This window comes from Ictidomys tridecemlineatus, chromosome 9, assembly GCF_052094955.1.
Source record: "Ictidomys tridecemlineatus isolate mIctTri1 chromosome 9, mIctTri1.hap1, whole genome shotgun sequence".
Taxonomy (NCBI): Eukaryota; Metazoa; Chordata; class Mammalia; order Rodentia; family Sciuridae; genus Ictidomys; species Ictidomys tridecemlineatus.
In genome coordinates this window covers 119,712,381-119,732,145 of record NC_135485.1, presented here as the reverse complement: position 1 = coordinate 119,732,145, position 19,765 = coordinate 119,712,381, and the positions used below count along the sequence as shown (strand labels likewise).

The 19,765-nt window shown below is 35.8% G+C and overlaps 1 protein-coding gene across 5 annotated transcripts in view; it reads right to left on the bottom strand.

Annotated features, from left to right (window-relative positions):
* Positions 1–19,765, bottom strand: part of Asic5 (acid sensing ion channel subunit family member 5) — a 39,064-nt gene that overhangs the window by 10,075 nt on the left and 9,224 nt on the right. For 3 of the 5 annotated variants that reach the window (XM_005330921.3, XM_078021973.1, XM_078021974.1), the window contains exons 3-9: positions 18,682–18,832; positions 16,012–16,121; positions 13,222–13,528; positions 6,320–6,557; positions 4,917–5,042; positions 2,790–2,939; positions 1,329–1,476 (exon numbers count right to left, since the gene is read on the bottom strand). In XM_005330921.3, the coding sequence (XP_005330978.2) occupies positions 1,329–1,476; positions 2,790–2,939; positions 4,917–5,042; positions 6,320–6,557; positions 13,222–13,528; positions 16,012–16,121; positions 18,682–18,734 (1,132 nt within the window). In that variant the 5' untranslated portion in view covers positions 18,735–18,832. Of the gene's footprint in view, positions 1–1,328; positions 1,477–2,789; positions 2,940–4,916; positions 5,043–6,319; positions 6,558–13,221; positions 13,529–16,011; positions 16,122–18,681; positions 18,872–19,765 lie in introns of all 5 variants that reach the window. The other 2 variants (XM_078021971.1, XM_078021972.1) reach the window with 2 other exon arrangements.

The following is a 19,765-nucleotide window of genomic DNA, read 5'->3' as shown; positions in this document are numbered from 1 at the left end:
CCTGTCTGATTTGGGGTTGCGCTTCTTCAAATTATTAATGGTGTTACTTTAGCTAATTCACTTTATAAGTCTCAGTTTTCTCTTCTGTAAGTATAGGGAGGGATATGTGAGGATTTAACCAAATCACATAATAGTCCTGTAAATACTTCATGCATCCTGATGTTCACACAGATGCCATGCTCTGTATGTTATGCAGCATGTTTCCTAGTCGCTGATTCATATTAATTATTCAGTTTGTATTTTTTAAAACATAATAAATTTTATAATATAAACATCATGCAGCATGAATTAATTCAGACTTATCTCCACTAAGATTTCCAATATAATTGGGAATGGCATATCAGAGCCAGAGACAGAAGTTTTATAAAGTGTCAGTTTTGGGGGGGTAGCAGGGGGTGTGGGTGATGTTTAGAGATCAGTCATCTAGATTCTAGAAAGAAGGAAGGAAACGATTATTTGAATTCCCTGGAGAAGTTTGCCAGTTACATAGTCGTGTTATAAGAGGCAGCATTATTATAAGTCTTTGCGTATGTGTGTGAGAAGAAGAGAGGGGGAGAGAGAGAGAGGAAGGAAAGAGTGCATAATGGCAAACTGGTATAGCCAAACAGGTCTTGCCCCACTCCAGCCCCTATCTCCATGAAGATGCTACAGGAGGAAGGTGAAGAAAACTGAAGGAAAATGCCCAGCATTTATCTAGACTCCATTCTATTCCGTGTCAGCCACTTTTAAAACCACTTACATGCTTTTTCCATCTTTGAGACAACCCTATAAGGTGGAAAAACCTTCTCCCCATTTTATAGGCATAGAGAGGTTACATGACTTGGTCAAGATCACCTAGATCAGAAATTGTGAGGCTGAGATGCCTCACAACTGGATTTGATTCATAACCATCCTGCTCTCCTGCCTTCTTCAAGGCCTGCCTCATATCCCTGATCCTGAAAATGTCTCCAATTTTATGCAAAGGAGGCTTGAAGCTACCTTTAGGCTCACAAAGAAATCTCCAGGGTCAAAAACTCTACATACATGAGTTTATTTTTCTTTTAAATTATGAAAACCCCTATGTGGTTGTTTTAAATATTTGAGAGCATCCAATTTTAACCTTTGGAATAAGAATATAGGACCCATCCTGATAACACAATTTTCTTTTCCCTAAATCTCTGCACTGACTCCAGGATTTCAAATTTATCAGTTGAGATTACATTTGGCAAGTGAATGATTTTCCAGAATACAATTTCACCAGAATGGAAAACAATTTAATTACATGTTGATTTTCTAAGGATCAAATTAAGCAAATATAATTGAGTGTGGGAGGGTCACTGTTTATTTACCTGGAAGCAGGAAAGGCAAACATCCGCATCGCTTTTCTATGAGCTGGGCTTTGCATTCTTTCAAACAACCATAAGTGCTGTAGTGACGAAAATTCTGGAGCTTGATGTTAGGCTTGCATTCTCCCCAAGGGTATTCTTGGTGAACTGTCTTAAGATCAAAATTAAGACCTGATGCAGCAGGAGATTTATCTCAGTCTTTCTACCCATTTTCCATTAGAGAGACCGCAGACACTAACTTTGTTTTGGGGGGGACAGGGTAGTACCAGGGACTGAACCTGAACCCAGGGTCTCTTAAACACCAAGCCACATCCTCAGTCCTTTTTATTTTAAGATGGGATTGTACTAAATTGCTTAGGTCCTTCCAATTTTGCAGAGCCTAGCTTTGAACTTTCAGTCCTCCTAACTCAACCTCCAGAGCCTCTGTGATTACAGACATGCACCATGGTACCAGGCCAGACACTTTTAAAATTTTCTCTCAGAGCTCCATGATGATTTTAAATGTAGTACATTTGCCTGTTTTTTCTACCCAATTAACCTGAATGACGCTGAAGATTTTAGTGGTCTTTCATTGACATTTTTCTCAAATGCCAATCTGTAATATCAGCAGACTAATCATTCAAAAAAGGACACATACAAGGAAAAAAAACCTCATTTATGTAAATATTATATTAGCATATAGATAAGCCAGACTACAAAACCAAAATTGCAAACAAAAAAGCTTTTATTGAGCACCAATTATATGCCAGCCAATAAAGCTAGTATTTTCTTTGTGTTACTTCACTTAAGCTTCATATACTTATGAAAGGGAAGTATTACCCTCCTCAACTGCAAAAGAGAAGAGATGAAAAACTCATAAATACAATTAAAAATAAATGACTGTAAGTGGCTGGAAAATGGAAACCTGGCGGACCAGCCCCAACTCCAAAATTGCCTGAACTTGTCTCTTTTATTTTCTCCTTCCCACATAGTTCCAATGAGAACATACAGTTCAGCACAGCAGCTTAGGTCTATCCTCATTTTTTTTTTTTGGCACATGGGTGGGTGGGTCCCGGGATTGAACTCAGGGGCACTCGACCACTAAGCCACATGCCCAGCGCTATTTTGTATTTTATTTAGAGACAGGGGCTTACTGAGTTGCTTAGCACTTCCCTTTTGCTGAGGCTGGCTTTGAACTCGCCTCCAGAGCAGCTGGGATTACAGGTGTGTGCCACCAGTTCCTGGCTATCCTCATTCTTAATTTCTAATGAAGCTCAGTCACCTTGATTTGGATGGGCTTCCCAACTTTCTCTTACGTTGTATAGATAGATTCATTGCTTTTACTGTATATTTGTCTCCAGATAGAGGAAAAGAAGGTAATTAAAACTTTGGAATTTCCCACCATGGTTTAAAAGCACAAAGAAAAGGATTTCTAGGGGAAAAGTACTCTTTACAAAATTAATTCATTCTCCGTCCCATCTTTACCTTCAGCTGGCGGATGGTTACCCGCGTGTGCATTCCCACGGGAGAGCACAACCCTAGGCCAACAAACTGAGGCTCCTTCTTGGGTGAGTGAATAACAAAGATGATCCCAGCATCAGCAAAACCCAGGCCTGGGGAGTCAGTAAACTCCTCCTGAAATGAAAATACACGGTTCCTCAAATTGCAGAGTAATCAGATCAGTGCTACACAGCTTGAGTTTCATCAAATCCCATGATGGTATTGGACTTACGTAAAATCAATCGTTTCCTATTCCAATTCAATCTCTTTTCTATCAAAGGTGTGAAAATGAAATGGCTACGACATACTTTCCATGTTTGAATCACAGCTCTGGACTTCTGCATTTTTCTACTTTTCACCCTACATGGAAGCTGGGACCCTGGTCATGGCTAATAATCTGATTTCCACTGCTCCTCTCCTCCCCAGCTGCCATTTCATTGCTTTCTCTGGCTGTTCTCTTTGATTCGTGTGTTTTAGAGAATCTTTTGTAACTTGTTTTGGTATTGAAATCCCTGTCCTTATTCAAAATTCAAATTTATTTTTCCCATGTTAGTGAAGGTTGACACTGATTCTGTGACACTAGAGTTATTTTGATATAAAATTTCTGCCCCATAAAGAAATTTAAGATGATATTTTCAGTGACTTTGTCATTAGTTGTACTTTTAGGCTGTACGTAGTACCAAGAATAAACTTGAGGATAAGATGATTTTTTTCTTCAGTGAATAACTGCTTATGTAATTACTTTAATAAACAGGCTTAATATTTTCTTTACAACACAGAACGCTATATCTCCTGGGGCTGTTATAACCCTCTAAAAAGCAGTTAAGTGGCAAGTCTGGAAAAATATCTCAATGCTGATTACTTATGCAGCATTGCATTGAATTATTTGGATTATGAAATTATGTAAGACATTTAGGTTGTAAAATTTGTAATTAATATTTGAACTGACCTCAGGGCTAATATTTGAATGACATGAAAATATTGATCAAATATATATATATATATATATATATATATGAAATATATGTATAGGAAGGGGTATTATAGTGTGCAGTGTTGTATTTGGACATAAATAAAAATATCTTTAATTGGATACAAAAAGTGAGTACAAGTATCTTAACAGAAATTCCTTAAAAGTAGCCAATGGAGGCTGAGGCAAAAAGTTCAAAGCCAGCCACAGTAACTCAGTGAAAACCTAAGCATTAAGAGAGACCCTGTCTCAAAATAAAATTAAAAAAATAAAAAGGTCTAGGGATGTTGAACAATATTTACACACCCCTGGATTCAATTCCCTGTACCAAAAGTAAATACATACATACATAAACGCAATAGCCAATGACTTCCTTTATGTCAATTAGGAGATTATATAATTTGGTGGGATTCAAGAGACAAGGCTTATTTGTTATCTTTGCCATTAATTGATTGCATAATTCTGAATTTCTAACCTATAAGTATTTTATAATCCTTGTTTATAAATCTACAGAGTAGAAAACCTCTAAATGTGTAATAGTGGAAGAGGTTCGAAAGACACAAAGTGAGAATCAACCATGAATTGGAGCTATACCAGGCACTCTTGAAGACATCACCACTGCATTTCTCAGGAGTCTCAACACCTGCCTCTGAGGACTAGATTCATAAAATGTCTTAGTCCAACTATAACTTTCCCAAACTAGACTTGAGCAAAGTCCAGTCTATAATATATGTATAGCAATTATTTTCTCATCAATTTTTCCAGATTCAGATTCTATGATTTATCAAATGTGAATATATGGTTCCTCTCTAAAATATACTGCATGAAAATCTTAACCAAAATTATTTCTTAAATGCATAGAGTCATCTTAAATTAACTCTATACATTGCAACTTAGAAATCTCTGGTTTCCTTATTTTGTGGCAAGAAGAATTCTTGGAGTTACGTTAACAGAGATAAGTAGGACAACTAAAACTCAAAATTAGGTCTTTTTAATCTCTAAGTCAATTATTACATAGAACTCAGAGGACACTAGGCTGAACTGATAAAAACAAGAAATAATGACAGGGTAAAATATTAAAAAAAAAAACATGTGTCCCCTATTTGTTTGGAATCCTGGCTAGATTGAAGAAAATTCAATACCTGATTGACATCGAAGATCAGGCTTAAGCCTCTTCCAGAGACACTCACTTTTTTCCATCCTTGGATATTTTCACCATGATTAAAAGTAAAGCAATTTCCATATTCAGTGAAGACATGTTTAAAGTCCTCCAATATAAAAATGAACCAAATAAAACACAATCAGTTGGGTATTTTCATCACTCCTAAGGTTTAAATTGCCATACCTTTTTTTTTTTTAAATCATGATGTCTAAACAATACAGAAATACTAGATAGAATGTTCTGGTGACTTATGTATGTATTCAATAATAATTTTTATTTCTCTTTAATACATATTTGTGAATTTGCATGTTATTCCTTAAATGAGACATTTTCACATAAAATTAACTTGTTTTTATGAAATTACTAAGAAATTACTTCTTTTTATTACCTACCTTATTACCAAGGCTTCTGGAAACATGCTTTAGCTGGTGAAGAACACTTTGATAATCCATACTTGAGGATCACCTGTCCTTCATTCATATGTTTATGGTAGAGATGTCAATCACATTATCTACCCTTGACCTCCTCCAGCCACCACAGAGGCATGCATGTGATAAGCTGAGCTGATCTCAGTACCTGACCCTGACCCTGTGGCTTTGGTGATTGGTTCATGAATTTATGTGTCCTTTTAAGAGCTAATCAATCTTCCATAGGATTACTGCATTGAAAACTGGAGCTCTAGCCTATCATAATGAAAGTCAAGTGTTCCCTTTAGCCATTTTGGCTCTATGGAGGGAGAATTCATACAGAAAGAAGCCAACCTGTGTTAGGAGACAGAAACAAAGACAGAAAGTACAGGATAACCTTGTAGTCCCTTTGTGTACCATTTTTTTAACCTATTTCCTCCTCTAGAAATACCCAATTAAACCAGTTTGTTTCTTGTACTTTTCAGCTTACCAGAATTGGGTTTCTGTAATATGCGATGAAAAACTCATTTCTGGTACAAAATTTCCTGGTTGTGAGTTGAAATATATTGGTAAGTAAAAAGCAAGATAGAAAAATCTCCTTAAGAAGAATATAGGACATCTCTTGTCAATTTCTTCATCTCTGACAGCCATCTCTCAGGCATTTCTGTTTGTCTACTGTATTCTACCAAAAGGTTAAGGAATTGTACCCCAGAACTCTGAATTTGTGAAGTTTACTTAGACTTCTTTAACACAGACTTCAGAATTGGCTGTGGAGAAAAAATATGGGACCAAATTTCCTTCAAATCTCTTTACTAGCAGACTCCAGATATTCTACTTCTTATCTTAAATGTAGATTAATTACATAGATGATAACAGAATTACATGTGTTATGAGCAAGTAAACTTTATCTCAATATGAAACAGTACCAAAAAGCAGCTTATTATTTTCATCATATGATTAACTATCAAATTGTTACCTTTGGGCCACATGGTATTCCAAAAAATTCACATGCCAGCAAAGTGCTATTGTTGAGATAAAAACCATTATTCTTGATAAAATCTGTAACACTGAAGTTTTGGTGACTCTCAATAAAATCAATAGCCTCTTTAAAACCAGTAGAATTGACGCCGATTTCCTGACGATGGAGAACTTTGGATACAGTATGCCATAAGAAAACAATGATTCCAAATTTGGCGACAGCAGCTGTTTGGAACCTATTAGTAGGAATAAGGCAACCATTAGAAAAATAAAGACTTGGAACAATCTTGAAGACAGAAACCAAACATCTGGACTCTAGCAGTTTCTTCATATCTTCTACATTCTTTCACATTTTCAAGACATTCAGGTCAATTGGATTCCTAAAAGTTCTTTAATACACTGTACACGTTATCTTGTATTTAAGTATACATTTTTAATCCCCTAAAATACCTTTCACACCTTGGTCTGAATGAATCCTGATGGATCTTAAACATAATTCTTTCTTCCTTCAAAGGCAGAGTTGAGAAAGTAGAACAAATATTCAGAAGCCATATTTCCTGGGTTCAAATCCCAGCTCTGCTATATTCATATCTTAGTTCTACATCTGCTTAGTTGAGCTGTCACTATGACTCTGAGCATTCCCTATGACTCTGAGCATTCCCTTCCTTGTATGTGTGTGGCTACATTCTGAAGTGCATTATGTGCATTATAGGGCAGGAACCCCAAAACGTGATAGCTTAGCTGCCAACTCAACTTGCTGGAATGGAGCAGCAGCCAGATGGCAAATTCAACCACATCAAATGCTGAGTCAGGTGAGACAGTGCAACTTGGTGAAGGTGCCAACTTCTCTTGAGTCATTTAGGCCATGAAGATTGGTGGTAGTGAACAATAGGCACATAATTCCATTTCCTCTTTATTTTCTCCACTTCACATTCATTTTTCTTTCTGCCCAGAGCAGGCCCAGCACCAGAAATGGGAGCAACCAGGCCTACAACTGTGTAGGGCTTAACCCCCATTGTAAATTCTTTATTCTATGTCACTCCGAGCAGTGCTGTTTCTTCTTCAAGTTCTGGTTGTTACTGCTACTTAATGGTATCTTTTAGCAAATTTCTTCATTTTTTTATCACTTCATTTTCTCAACTGTAAAATTGATATATGTTAATATAACCTACCTCAATGTCTTATAAATCAATTATTTTTCTGAAAGCCTTTAGACAGGTGCCTGGAATATAATAAGTGTTAGGTAAATATTCATTAAATAAATGTCTCATTATTGTCAAAGTGTCCTCTTGGCAATGAAAGCAGAAATGATCTACTTAATCCAACCACCATATTACCTTAAAATACTCTAGTTTTGCTAAGCAAATTCTGCCTTATAGTTACATAGAGTTCTTTATTTGCATGCCTTATATTTCTTTCAAAATATAATTGGGAATTTCATGGATATTATATATTTTGACCTTGAACAGATTCTTGTCTCTTCCAACTGATAAAAAGCCTAGAACAGAACATGTTGTCCACTCCTAGCAAGTTTACAGGGTCAAGTGGTCTCTGGTTTGTGTGTCATTCAAGGATATCCTTTATTTTCTACATTAGTTTTTTTTTTCTTTGCTTTCTTTTTTTAAAGTAGTATTACATGTGTTTTCAACTGGTACATGAAAATTATACATTTTAATGGAGTAACATGATGTTTAAACACTTGTAAATTTCTGTAATGTTTAAATCAGGTTAAACATAACTATCTCCACAAACATTTGTTATTTCTTAATGGAGAAAACATTCAAAACCTTTCTTCTCTCATTTTCAAATACTAAATTATTGTTATCTACAGTCACTTTCTGGTGCAACAGCACACCATAACTTCTTCTTCCTAAGTGTAACTTAGTACCCACTGGTCAACTATTCCTCATCCCTCCCTCCCCCATGCTCTCCACAGAATCTGGTAACTACTCTCAATCTTCATGTGATCATTTAAAAAAAAATTTTTTTTTTAAAGTAAGGTCATGGGATACTTTTCTTTCTGTGCTTGGCTTATTTCGCTTAACATGATTTCTGGTTCAGTCCACACTGTAGCACATGCCAGAACTTCATTCTTTTTGTGGCTGAGCATTTCATGGTGTCATGCCTCACATTAGACTTATCCTTTTATCAATTGATGGGCATTTAAGTCATTCCCATCTCTTGGCCATAGTGAGTAGTGCTACAATGAACTTGAGGATTTTTTATATCTCTTCAACATACTGATTTCATTTCATTAGGGGAAATACCCAGTAGCTGGATTGCTGTATCAGATGGTAGATTTGTTTTCAATATATTGAAGAACTTCCACACTGCTTTCCATAATGGCTGTATTAATTCACATTCCCACCGATAGTGGGCAAGGATTCCCTTTTCTCCATATCCTCACCAGCATGTATCATCTTTTATATTTTTGTTAGTATCTGTTCCTGCTAGAATGAGTTGAAATCTCATTATGGTTATATTCTATATTTTATTTTCATTTTCCTTTATATTATCTTTTGTACATACATAAGTTTTCTTTCTAATATAAGCCATGATTAATTCTTTCCTGGTCATGATAGGGTATCCACAAAACAGAAAAAAAAGAGAGAAGAAAACAAAACCCTACACCAACATTATATTTCAGAGATTAGAAGCTATTTTCATGATAAGCACCTAATTTGTGCCTTATATAACCAGCTCTGATTCTCATAAAGCCAGTACACATCTTAAAAACCTGTAAATAACCTCCTCTGCCTTCCTCAGTACCCTATATCATGGTGGAATTTTTTCTAACTTAACATAGTTAGTAATCTTACTTTTCATGGTCAAAAGTATTTCTGGGGATCTTTTCAGGAATCAAGTTTAGATTAGCAATAGATTTGAGAGAAAAGTGCAGGGCTAACTCTGTATTGAGGGATGGGCCACTAAGATACTTCAAGTTCCTAACTCTGAATGACTGACAGGGTGCCAGGGATCTGTTCCAAAGCTCTGCAACTTTGGAATCTTGCATAGGCTAAGAGGCAGTCATCCCTCGCATCAAGTTCACTAGATTCTTGTCAAAACCATTATGCAGAGAAATGAGGGAATTACCACATTTGTGGGAGGTGTAAGTACAATAGGTAAAACTGTTGAAAGAGATGTCATTTAAAAATGTCCTTTAAAAATATTTCTATTATATTAATAATGGTGAACTAATAACTAGATTAGATCTGTTCTTCTTATGTAAACTAATGGTTCTAAATGTACTTCCCCAAATTATATGATCCAAAAGCAAAATTTCATCTGACATGAAAATTGATGCCTGACTCAGACTTTCATTGAGCCCTACCAAGCCAGGTTCAGGTGTATTGTGTATTAACAAGAAATTTATATTTTACAGAAAATTTTGTGGAGTGAAAAATAGGGAAGAATATCTGTTCTTTAGATTCCTTTTGAACCAATTTCAGCATCTTATCAATTCTTTCATTAACTGACAAAATCTTTGACACATTTATTTTATATTTGTATCAGAGGTATGATTTTACTTTTGTTAAAACTCCTTTAATATGCATACCCACACATTTTTTCATTCACATAGATTTGAACCGAGGAAAATAGCCCACAGATTATAAAAATACAGTGACAGAAGTTATTTGTTCTAAAACAATGGATTAATTTATACCAGAACTCACTCCATCTGCCTTTTTCTCTTATTTTAGTAGAAGAAAATATATTTCAGAAATTTTAACAAAATATAATGGAAATTTATTGTGAATTTTGTGCCAAAGATATTTTAGTGGAAATTTTTGACACAGAGGTATTTGAAAGGTCATGGAATATTTCAATTTCTGGAATTTATTGTGAAGTATGATTTTAATGAATGTTTGACAAATGCATCTTTATGAGTTTGTTTTCCTATTTTAATAGGCACTGCTTTACATGAAAGAAACATTTCAAAATTAAAGTAGTATTCATTAATAAACTGTTACTGGCTTTGGCACAGTAGCACATGATTATAATCTTAGTGACTCAGGAGCTAAGGCAGGAGGATTGCAAGTCTGAGGATAATTTGGGCAGCTCAAAGAGAACCTTTCTGAAAATTTTACAAATAAATAATAAAAAGTGTTAGGAATGTAGCTTAGTGGTAGAATGCCCTCAGATTCAAGCCTCGGTGCCACAAAATAAATAAATAAATAGATAGATAGTTAGATAGATAGTTAAATAAATAGATGAAGTATGAGTGAAGCCAAATTAATGAATCTGATTGTTCTCCTTATCAAACAGTGATAGTGTAAGGAAGGCTAATTTGGATGAAGTAATTGACAAATTTGCCAAAAAGCTGAAAAATGGAAATACAATGTTATCAATTGTTGCAAAGGATTAAAAGTATATCTTTTTAAAGATATGTTAATGTTAGAAAATATTTGTGCATTGTTTCCCTTATTTTTGTTTTATATTATTTATTTTCATTTAAATTTTTTTATTCCAATAAAGGTATATAGAACATTGTCATCACTTGGTTGCATGACTATTAAAATGATTTTGTCCTGTAGGGGAGGATAGGATTAGAAAATAATCTATTGAATAGACTTTGGTGCTTATAGTGAGAAATAAACCCTCTTGTTCTAGGGTTTATTTTAATCTGACTGTGTTCCTAATTTACCTGTATAGCTATCTGCCTCTGTTGGGAGCACAAGTAGTTGTTAGGATCCACTCGTTTCAAGCTTTGCTGTTTTTACCAATATACACTGGGCATAAATTTCTCCAGAGTCTGATCTGATTAAATTTGCAGGGGTACTTTTTGGGACCAGGCTTTGAGAGTTATTCTGACTTTAGATGAGCTCTTCTTTCCTAGATTATCACTGATACATTATGATTTAGCTTGTTGCTCTCATGAAACTATCAGGTTCCTCTTAATTTCTTACCACCAAAATATATATTGTTTTTAATATTTATTTATTTTTTCCACACTGGGGATTGAACCCAGAGGTGTGTTACCAACGAGCTCCATCACCAACCCTTTTTATTTTGAGCCAGGGTCTCCCTAATTTGCAGAGGCTGTTCTTGCACTTGCAATCCTCCTGCCTCAGTCTTTTAATGAGATTGCTGGGATTTCAAGTATGCCCTAGCACTCCTGGCTATACTGGTTTTTAAGTGTGCCCTTAGACTTGAACCTCATCATACTCAATTACAAAATCCGTTCCCTTAGGGAGAGCTTTGAAGTTCTCTCTACCTTTGGCCTGCTTCTCCTTCCAGGAAAAATCTTTACAAGTTCTGTGTCAGGGAGTGACTTGTGGTCTTCTGACTTTGCCTCTCCTCTTCTGACCTCCACAAAAGCAGGCTTGGGTGAGAGTGAGGGAGAGTATTCTCCTACTCTCCCTCATATAACCTCACTGTGTATATGGGAATCACACAGAGGAAGAGTGTCCCCAACTGTAAGTTGTTGCAATTGGGAATTTACTCTCTACAAAGCTGAATTGGATGAGTCATATTGGCAGCCTGAACCTCCCAGGGGGCACACTGTGGCCTGTCGCTAGGAGCTGAGGGGAACTGAGGCCCTGTCAGTGAAACCCAGCTGGAATATATTTTCTGTCATTCAGAGATAAAAAGGGGGAAGAAAACAGGTGTGTGGTTCCAGTTCTAAAGATCCTGCCTGTTTTTACCGAGATAGCATATGTTCTTGAATAAATATTTCCAAATACTTTAAATGTTGCTTTTAAAAGTAGTTTTCACTAGTCGGCCATGGTTGTTTCCCTAGAGAGAATCTGGAACCCTCACATCGTACTTCTGGAAGTGATATCTACGTTTGCTTTCAAACAAGGGTTGCTGCAGGCAAACTTTGTTAGAGCACATTTGAAACAGGTGGTGAGTACTGAAAGTCTTTTTCTTGGGAGAGGATTGATCTACCTTTACTTTTTGACATCTTGATACACCTTAAGTTCTCAAGATACTAAGTCACACAATCATGCTATAACACACACTAGAAAATTGAGCACCTCTCCTGGAATTACCCCCCAAATAAAACAATATGAAGTACATATCACCTCTTCTGCTATAATGGCAAGTATGTAAAGCAGATGATTTGTCACTGGATACACTGAAAAAAACTGAAGCTAAGAAGATTAAATGACTTCTTCACGGTCAAACAGCTGATAAGTGGGGGTTCTTAAGGAGCTCCTCTGCCTACCCAGGCAAAAATCTTATTTGTAATCTTTTAAGTTTCACCACAGGCAGCTACAGGGATGCAGGCCTCACAGGGGAAACTTCCCTTTTCTCAGCAGACTTGGTGCAGTCAATGAATTGTAGCTTTCTGCAGTGAGCTACAGTGGAGGACTCAAGAAAGAAAGTGTAAAGTCAAGGGTAAAGCTCTTCTAAGCTCAGGGCCCTGTGCAACCTACAGGAGCTGGTCCTGTGTCTGCTACATTGACTATGTCATCATAGGTACAAGAGAATTTTTCATATCTCCATGCCTGTCACCTCTCTCAGTCCTTCCTCATCTCCACCTAGGATCTTCTAGTCCTCCTTATACCCATACCCCAGGTAGTAACTGCCTCTCTGTTCTCTGTGTGCTCAGAGCTTCACATGTACCTTTATTGCATCATACAGTCATCATTTTTGCATCACGATGATTCATATTCCCCGTTTTATGACAAAAATTGTTAAGTGCAGAAATGAAGACTTTTACATCTTTTAAACCATGAGGCTTGCTACATACTAGCATATAATTGTGGAGGAAGGAAAGCAATAAGAAAAATAAGTGAAAGAAGATAATAAGTTTCTTTACTTCCCTAAACTTGTGCTTTTATGTATAAAGAATTTCCTTGGATTTACATATGGGGCATACTGCATAAGAAAACTGTCAGAGTTATATTAGCAAAATTATGAGGACCAATTATTATTAAAAAAAATAATTTTTACCTGTTCAAATTACAGAATGTCACAGACGGGAACTCAATTTTTTCCACATATTGAACCTCAATAGATGTTGTGGTTGGCCATGTGAAATAGTTGATCAAGCGACTGTAGATCTGCCACACCACTAGTGAGACGGAGCCCAGCACCACCACCAACCAGATCACCTTGCGAATTCTGCTTCGGTTCCGAACAATATTATGCACCCCATGAAACGAAGTGGAGATGGCAAAGTCATGGTCAAACTTCTTTCGGTCAGTGGCAGATGGCAGTGGTTTCTTTGAAAGGTAAAGCTTTATCTTTCCTAAGAGTCCTTAAGATTTTGCCCAAAATATAATTAAACAAAAAAGTCATGAGTTAGGAAACCTTAATGCTATCTGTGAAAAACACAAGTGACAAGTGGTTGATCAAGCTATTCTTTTTATTCCTTGTCATTATTTTTTTCCTTTTTATTATTCTACGTCCTGTTCATTGAGTGATTTATTCAAAAGTCAAGAAGTCTAAGTGTCAGATCTAATGAAAATATGCTAATGCTATTCAAAGAACACTCAATGTTAAAGCAAAGATGTTAATAACATTATTGTTACCTGCAGCTTCAAAATCAATCCATCTTGAATTGGTTGCTTACAATAAATGATAATCTTTTTAAAAATTAGGATGAATTTTTAAAATAGTGTTTTTCCCTAGTGAATCTCAAGGTCCTTTAGATGTCATGAAGAAAAAATCAGGTTCATTCTGATTTTGAGAATAAGTGAGGCTCTAAACAGTCACTTCTTAATTAATCTTTGTCCAACAATGTTATAATTTATGGTGATTGCAACTTCCATATTTTGTAAGATTTGGTAAAGAACTATTTTATTTCTCTCTTGGTTATTTAGTGTTTTAAATTAAAATTGCATCATTAGTAATGTAATCTATTTTCTATCTTTTTAGAAAGTGAATTCATCCATTCAGTGCTATCAAAAATTAATAAAATATTGTTTATTGACATAAGCTGGAAGGGACTACTGAGGTTTGCATTAAAATATTTTTGACAATAGGTAACATTCAGAATTTTCTTTTGGTTTAATTTGTTTTTGCTTTTCAGTGGAAGATGAAAAGACACTGTTGGCTGAAGGAAGAGTGCTATTTAATTAATAGGATGATATGGCTTTTGCAATGGGAAGTTCTGGCTTCTGATAGAGGCCTCACCTCTCACAACCTGCATGACCTCAGCTGAGTTTCTTAACCTCATGTCTGTTCTATCAAATGGCAGCAATTGCATCGACCTCATGACTTTGTTGTATTAACTAAAGTATACTTGGAGAGGGCTGGCACATTACCTAGACCATGATCAGTACTCAGCAGTATTTGATAATTTTATTATACTAGTTTAGTGGTGATGCAGTAAAAGCTAAAATATCCTGGGTTTTGGAATCCACCCAAAAGTCTTTGGAATCCACCCAAAATTCTCACGTAAAAATTGATTTTTAATTGTCACAAGATGCTTACAACATGTTTAACTTTTGTATAATTTGCTTCAAAAATATTATTTTAGTCAACTATTTACTATTAATTTACTCCCAAAAGGTTGCAAACTCTACTTAGCATTTAATAAACTAAACGTTTTGTACAGTTATGAGATATGTAAATATACATAAAAAATTAATTATCAACATTTTCTAATAGTGTCCATTTCATTTGGACATGAACTGTCTAGTGACTGAACACTTGTAAATTATTTTATTATAATTTTAAAGATATTATGCACTAAGCAGGAAAATTTGTATTAATATCATTAGCTTGAAGTTGTACTTAAATATTATAATAATACCTATATAATATTGTTTTTGGTATCAAATTAGGCAATCTATATAAAATATATGACAGAGAGCCATGGAAAAATTGGCAGTGTGAAAAAAAATCATTGTCATTACTAATTAGAATGGTAAATCTAATTATGATCTTTGTGTTATTTAGTCATTAATTACAATGAAGAACTCATTCTGATAAAGTCAACTCAGTTTCTAGGCAACTTGCATTCTTCTTATTATAGGGATTAAAGTTACCAGAAAAGGAAAAGTAGTCTAATAACCAGTAACTGGTCAAGCAAACTATAGTTGTTGGTAAACATTATCTTGGAAAAGCAAAATTTTATTTGTAGTAATGTTTAATTTTTTTAGTTTCAAGTTTGCTTTTAAAAATCAGCTCATTAAATAAAGATCTACTCCTTTACCATTGGGATAGCCTTACTGAAGTGTTCTCAGCTATTGACTAGGGATTTAGTAGAGGTTTTTGCAAAACTATTGTTTTAGATGAATAGTGAAGAAGTAAGGTGATGTATGCCTGTCAGGAAGATCAGAATTGGTTAAATAAGTTGCCCATCAATCCACAAAGTAGAAACTTCTTCCTCTCCTGACTGAAGTATGTCCTGTGTAAGTATTCCAGGTAGATTTGGCATAGAACACTGATCACCACAGAATCATTTTAAGGAACATCATACAAATTGTACTGGATTTAAAAGTGCAACTTGCAGCACAAGACAAATAGAGACCAAAAGAAAGAAACAAAACTGAGTTCTAACATATAATGATATTTTAAAACTAATTTTGAGTTTCTCAATACAAATTTGAGTTTCTCAATACAAAAAGTGAGTACAACTCTTATTATTTATTTTCAAAAACTCATATTACTTATGTTCACATAATATTGAAAATCAAACTTCCTACATGAATTAAAAACCCTTTTCCCTTTGCTTATTTCTAGCCTTTAGGAATGAAAATTGTAACTGTTCAGAGGATTTTACTCTTTGCTTACCTTTCTCAGCATATCCTTTTGGTTTCTCCGTCTGCTCCATTTGTGATTTCAGTAAGCAGGAGTCCTCAGGGTGTATCAAATTTTCATTATGACAATATTCATTTTGTGGCCTTTATATAAAATACAGAGGTTGAGGTTGTAAAATGTGGGGGCAATTTAAATATTTGTGTTGCTATGTTGTGCCTCATAAAGCACATAATCTACAAACCAAAAATGTTGACTGACTCAGCTCTGGGACTTTATGAACTGAGTAGAAGCTATCATAGAGGGAAAGTTTTAAAAATTAACATAAGGAAATCATTTTCTCATAAATAAAGGAATAATCCCTGTCAAATGTCTAGATTAATAGTGGCTTCTAAGCAGGCAGGTACTTAAGTGGTCAATCTGTAAATCTCCTCAGTTTCTATCTCTATCTTTATCTTTATACAACTTTGAATCAAAATCTTGTGGGATTAAAAAAGAAAGAAAAAAAATGTGTTTATTCTGGGAAAAGTATCTTTCCCTTGACATTTCTTTCTTAGTATCAGATGAAGCTATTTTTTTTTTTTTTTAATTTTTTTTTTTTTATTGGTTGTTCACAACATTACAAAGCTCTTGACATATCATATTTTCATACATTAGATTGAAGTGGGTTATGAACTCCCAATTTTACCCCAAATGCAGAATCACATCGGTTATACATCCACAGTTTTACATAATGCCCAATTAGTAATTGTTGTATTCTGCTACCTTTCCTATCCCATACTATCCCCCCTCCCCTCCCCTCCCTTCTTCTCTCTCTACCCCATCTACTGTAATTCATTACTCTCCTTGTTTATTTTCCCATTCCCCTCACAACCTCTTATATGTAATTTTGTATAGCAATGAGGGTCTCCCTTCATTTCCATGCAATTTCCCTTTTCTCTCCCTTTCCCTCCCATCTCATGACTCTGTTAAATGTTAGTCTTTTCTTCCTGCTCTTCCTCCTTGCTCTATTCATGGTTGCTCTCATTATATCAAAGAAGACATTTGGTATTTGTTTTTTAGGGATTGACTAGCTTCACTAAGCATAATCTGCTCTAGTGCCATCCACTTCCCTGCAAATTCTATGATTTTGTCATTTTTTATTGCTGCATAGTACTCCATTGTGTAAAGATGCCACATTTTTTTTATCCATTCATCTATTGAAGGGCATCTGGGTTGGTTCCACAGTCTAGCTATTGTGAATTGTGCTGCTATGAACATCGATATGGCAGCATCCCTGTAGCATGCTCTTTTAAGGTCTTCAGGGAATAGTCCGAGAAGGGCAATAGCAGGGTCAAGTGGTGGTTCCATTCCCAGCTTTCCCAGGAATCTCCAAACTGCTTTCCAAATTGGCCGCACCAATTTGCAATCCCACCAGCAATGTACAAGAGTACCCTTTTCTCCACATCCTCGCCAGCATTTGTTGTTGATTGACTTCATAGTGGCTGCCAATCTTACTGGAGTGAGATGGTATCTTAGGGTGGTTTTGATTTGCATTTCTCTGACTGCTAGAGATGGTGAGCATTTTTTCATGTACTTGTTGATTGTGGACCAATGGTATAGAATAGAGGACACAGAGACTAATCCACAAAGTTACAACTATCTTATATTTGATAAAGGGGCTAAAAGCATGCAATGGAGGAAGGATAGCATCTTCAACAAATGGTGTTGGGAAAACTGGAAATCCATATGCAACAAAATGAAACTGAATCCCTTCCTCTCGCCATGCACAAAAGTTAACTCTAAATGGATCAAGGAGCTTGATATCAAATCAGAGACTCTGCGTCTGATAGAAGAAAAAGTTGGCTCCGATCTACATATTGTGGGGTCGGGCTCCAAATTCCTTAATAGAACACCCATAGCACAAGAGTTAATAACAAGAATCAACAAATGGGACTTACTTAAACTAAAAAGTTTTTTCTCAGCAAGAGAAACAATAAGAGAGGTAAATAGGGAGCCTACATCCTGGGAACAATTTTTTACTCCTCACACTTCAGATAGAGCCCTAATATCCAGAGTATACAAAGAACTCAAAAAATTAGACAATAAGATAACAAATAACCCAATCAACAAATGGGCCAAGGATCTGAACAGACACTTCTCAGATGAAGCTATTTGTAACAGAAGTAGTTGCCAATGGCTGGGAAAAAGACCAGGAAATATTACCTCTGGAAGAAATGAATACTGAGAGCATACAAATTTAACTAAACATGCTAATTTTTTTCATATTAATCATTTTGAGTTTTTTATATTAATCCTTTTGAGAATTTTAGAATTTTACATTAAGTAATCAACTGGAAAATGAGCATTATTGTGTATAAATGGTGCCATCTGTTGACACATATCAGGAACTGCATGCACCTGTACTTGCAGCTTGTTGCATTAACATGAGAATATAAAGATCTAACTATTATTGATATGGTTACATATATTTTACCTATATTTGGAAATTCTATAATTCCAAGTGCTATACATTGAAAATTATCCTTACATGCAGGCAAACTAAGCTGAAGTGGAGGGACTTCCTCAACTCTAAGTCAGGAATGGGGTCTATCTCATAATATATGAGTTTCTCCTTGAAACATTTCTCCTTTGGGTTTAAGCTATAAGTCGTGGCATAAAACCTTAGAATTCAGTTACTCCTTAGAGGAACAACAAGCAACTCACCTCCCCATCCTGTCTTCCTTGCTTTGTCTGTCTTCCTTTATTCTTCCCACCATCTTTCCCCAGCATAGGTGGAGTCCTTATGATGCATTAAGTTATATGTTGGTATGCTCAGTAGGCCTCATAGTCAGTTGGTTATCTGCCATTTGAACTTCTGGGGAAGAATGATGAGTTGCTTTAAGTTTGGTGACTGCTGGTAGGAAATAAGACAAGTCTATAAAGGGCCAGCCAGGCTAGAGATACAGAAACAAAGAGATAGGAGGCAGCTGGGGCTCCCAAGGAGGAAAACCACCACAGAGCCTCCCAAGACTGCACCCTATACACTTTGTCATTTTACCAAAGCTCAGGCAGAAGTGCAATTTGCTAAAACTTCATTGACTCTTTTCACTTCTTTATTCTTGGCCCAAATTGTCAACACTTTCTCACAGTTCCTTTGTGCAAAAGGTAGGAAAAAAGTGAGAATGGTAGAAAAGAAGGCAGGCCATCAAGGTCTCCCCACTTCCTGCCTATCCTTTGCTAGAAAAAAAAAAAGAAAAGAAAAAAAGCTACTTCTTAATTTTCCTTGTTCAAACGTGTTCCTCTCATGTATGATGTTTAAAAATAATTAAAGCATTTGCTCCCAATCACAGTGATCTGATAACTTTCCATCTCTCTTTTACTTTAGAGTGAACTTTCCAAAACTGTTTCCTTTTCTTCTTCTGTCTCTAGTTTTAAAATCAGTTCACCCTAGAAGACCAAAATGGAGGAGTGGAGAAGGTTGCTTTCCTGGCTGCTCTGTGATGTGAAACCAAGAAAGCAGACAGGAAGGTGAGAAGGGAGTAGTTCGCTGGGAACTAATTCTGGACATTCGGATCAGACTAGGGACTCTGGAGTTTGGATATAACAAAATAAAGAGAAATCCCCAGATGTGATTCCCCACCACACCCCCAAGCAAAAATGGTGGAAGAATAAATCAATGAAAGGAACCTGCATATCTAGGAGTCCTGAGGCACGTCTTGGGTATGGAGAGATCAGAGATCAAGGACACAGCTGGACTAACCAGGAAGCTGTGCTGCACAATGTCCTGGTGTGGGAAAGAGGCTGAATC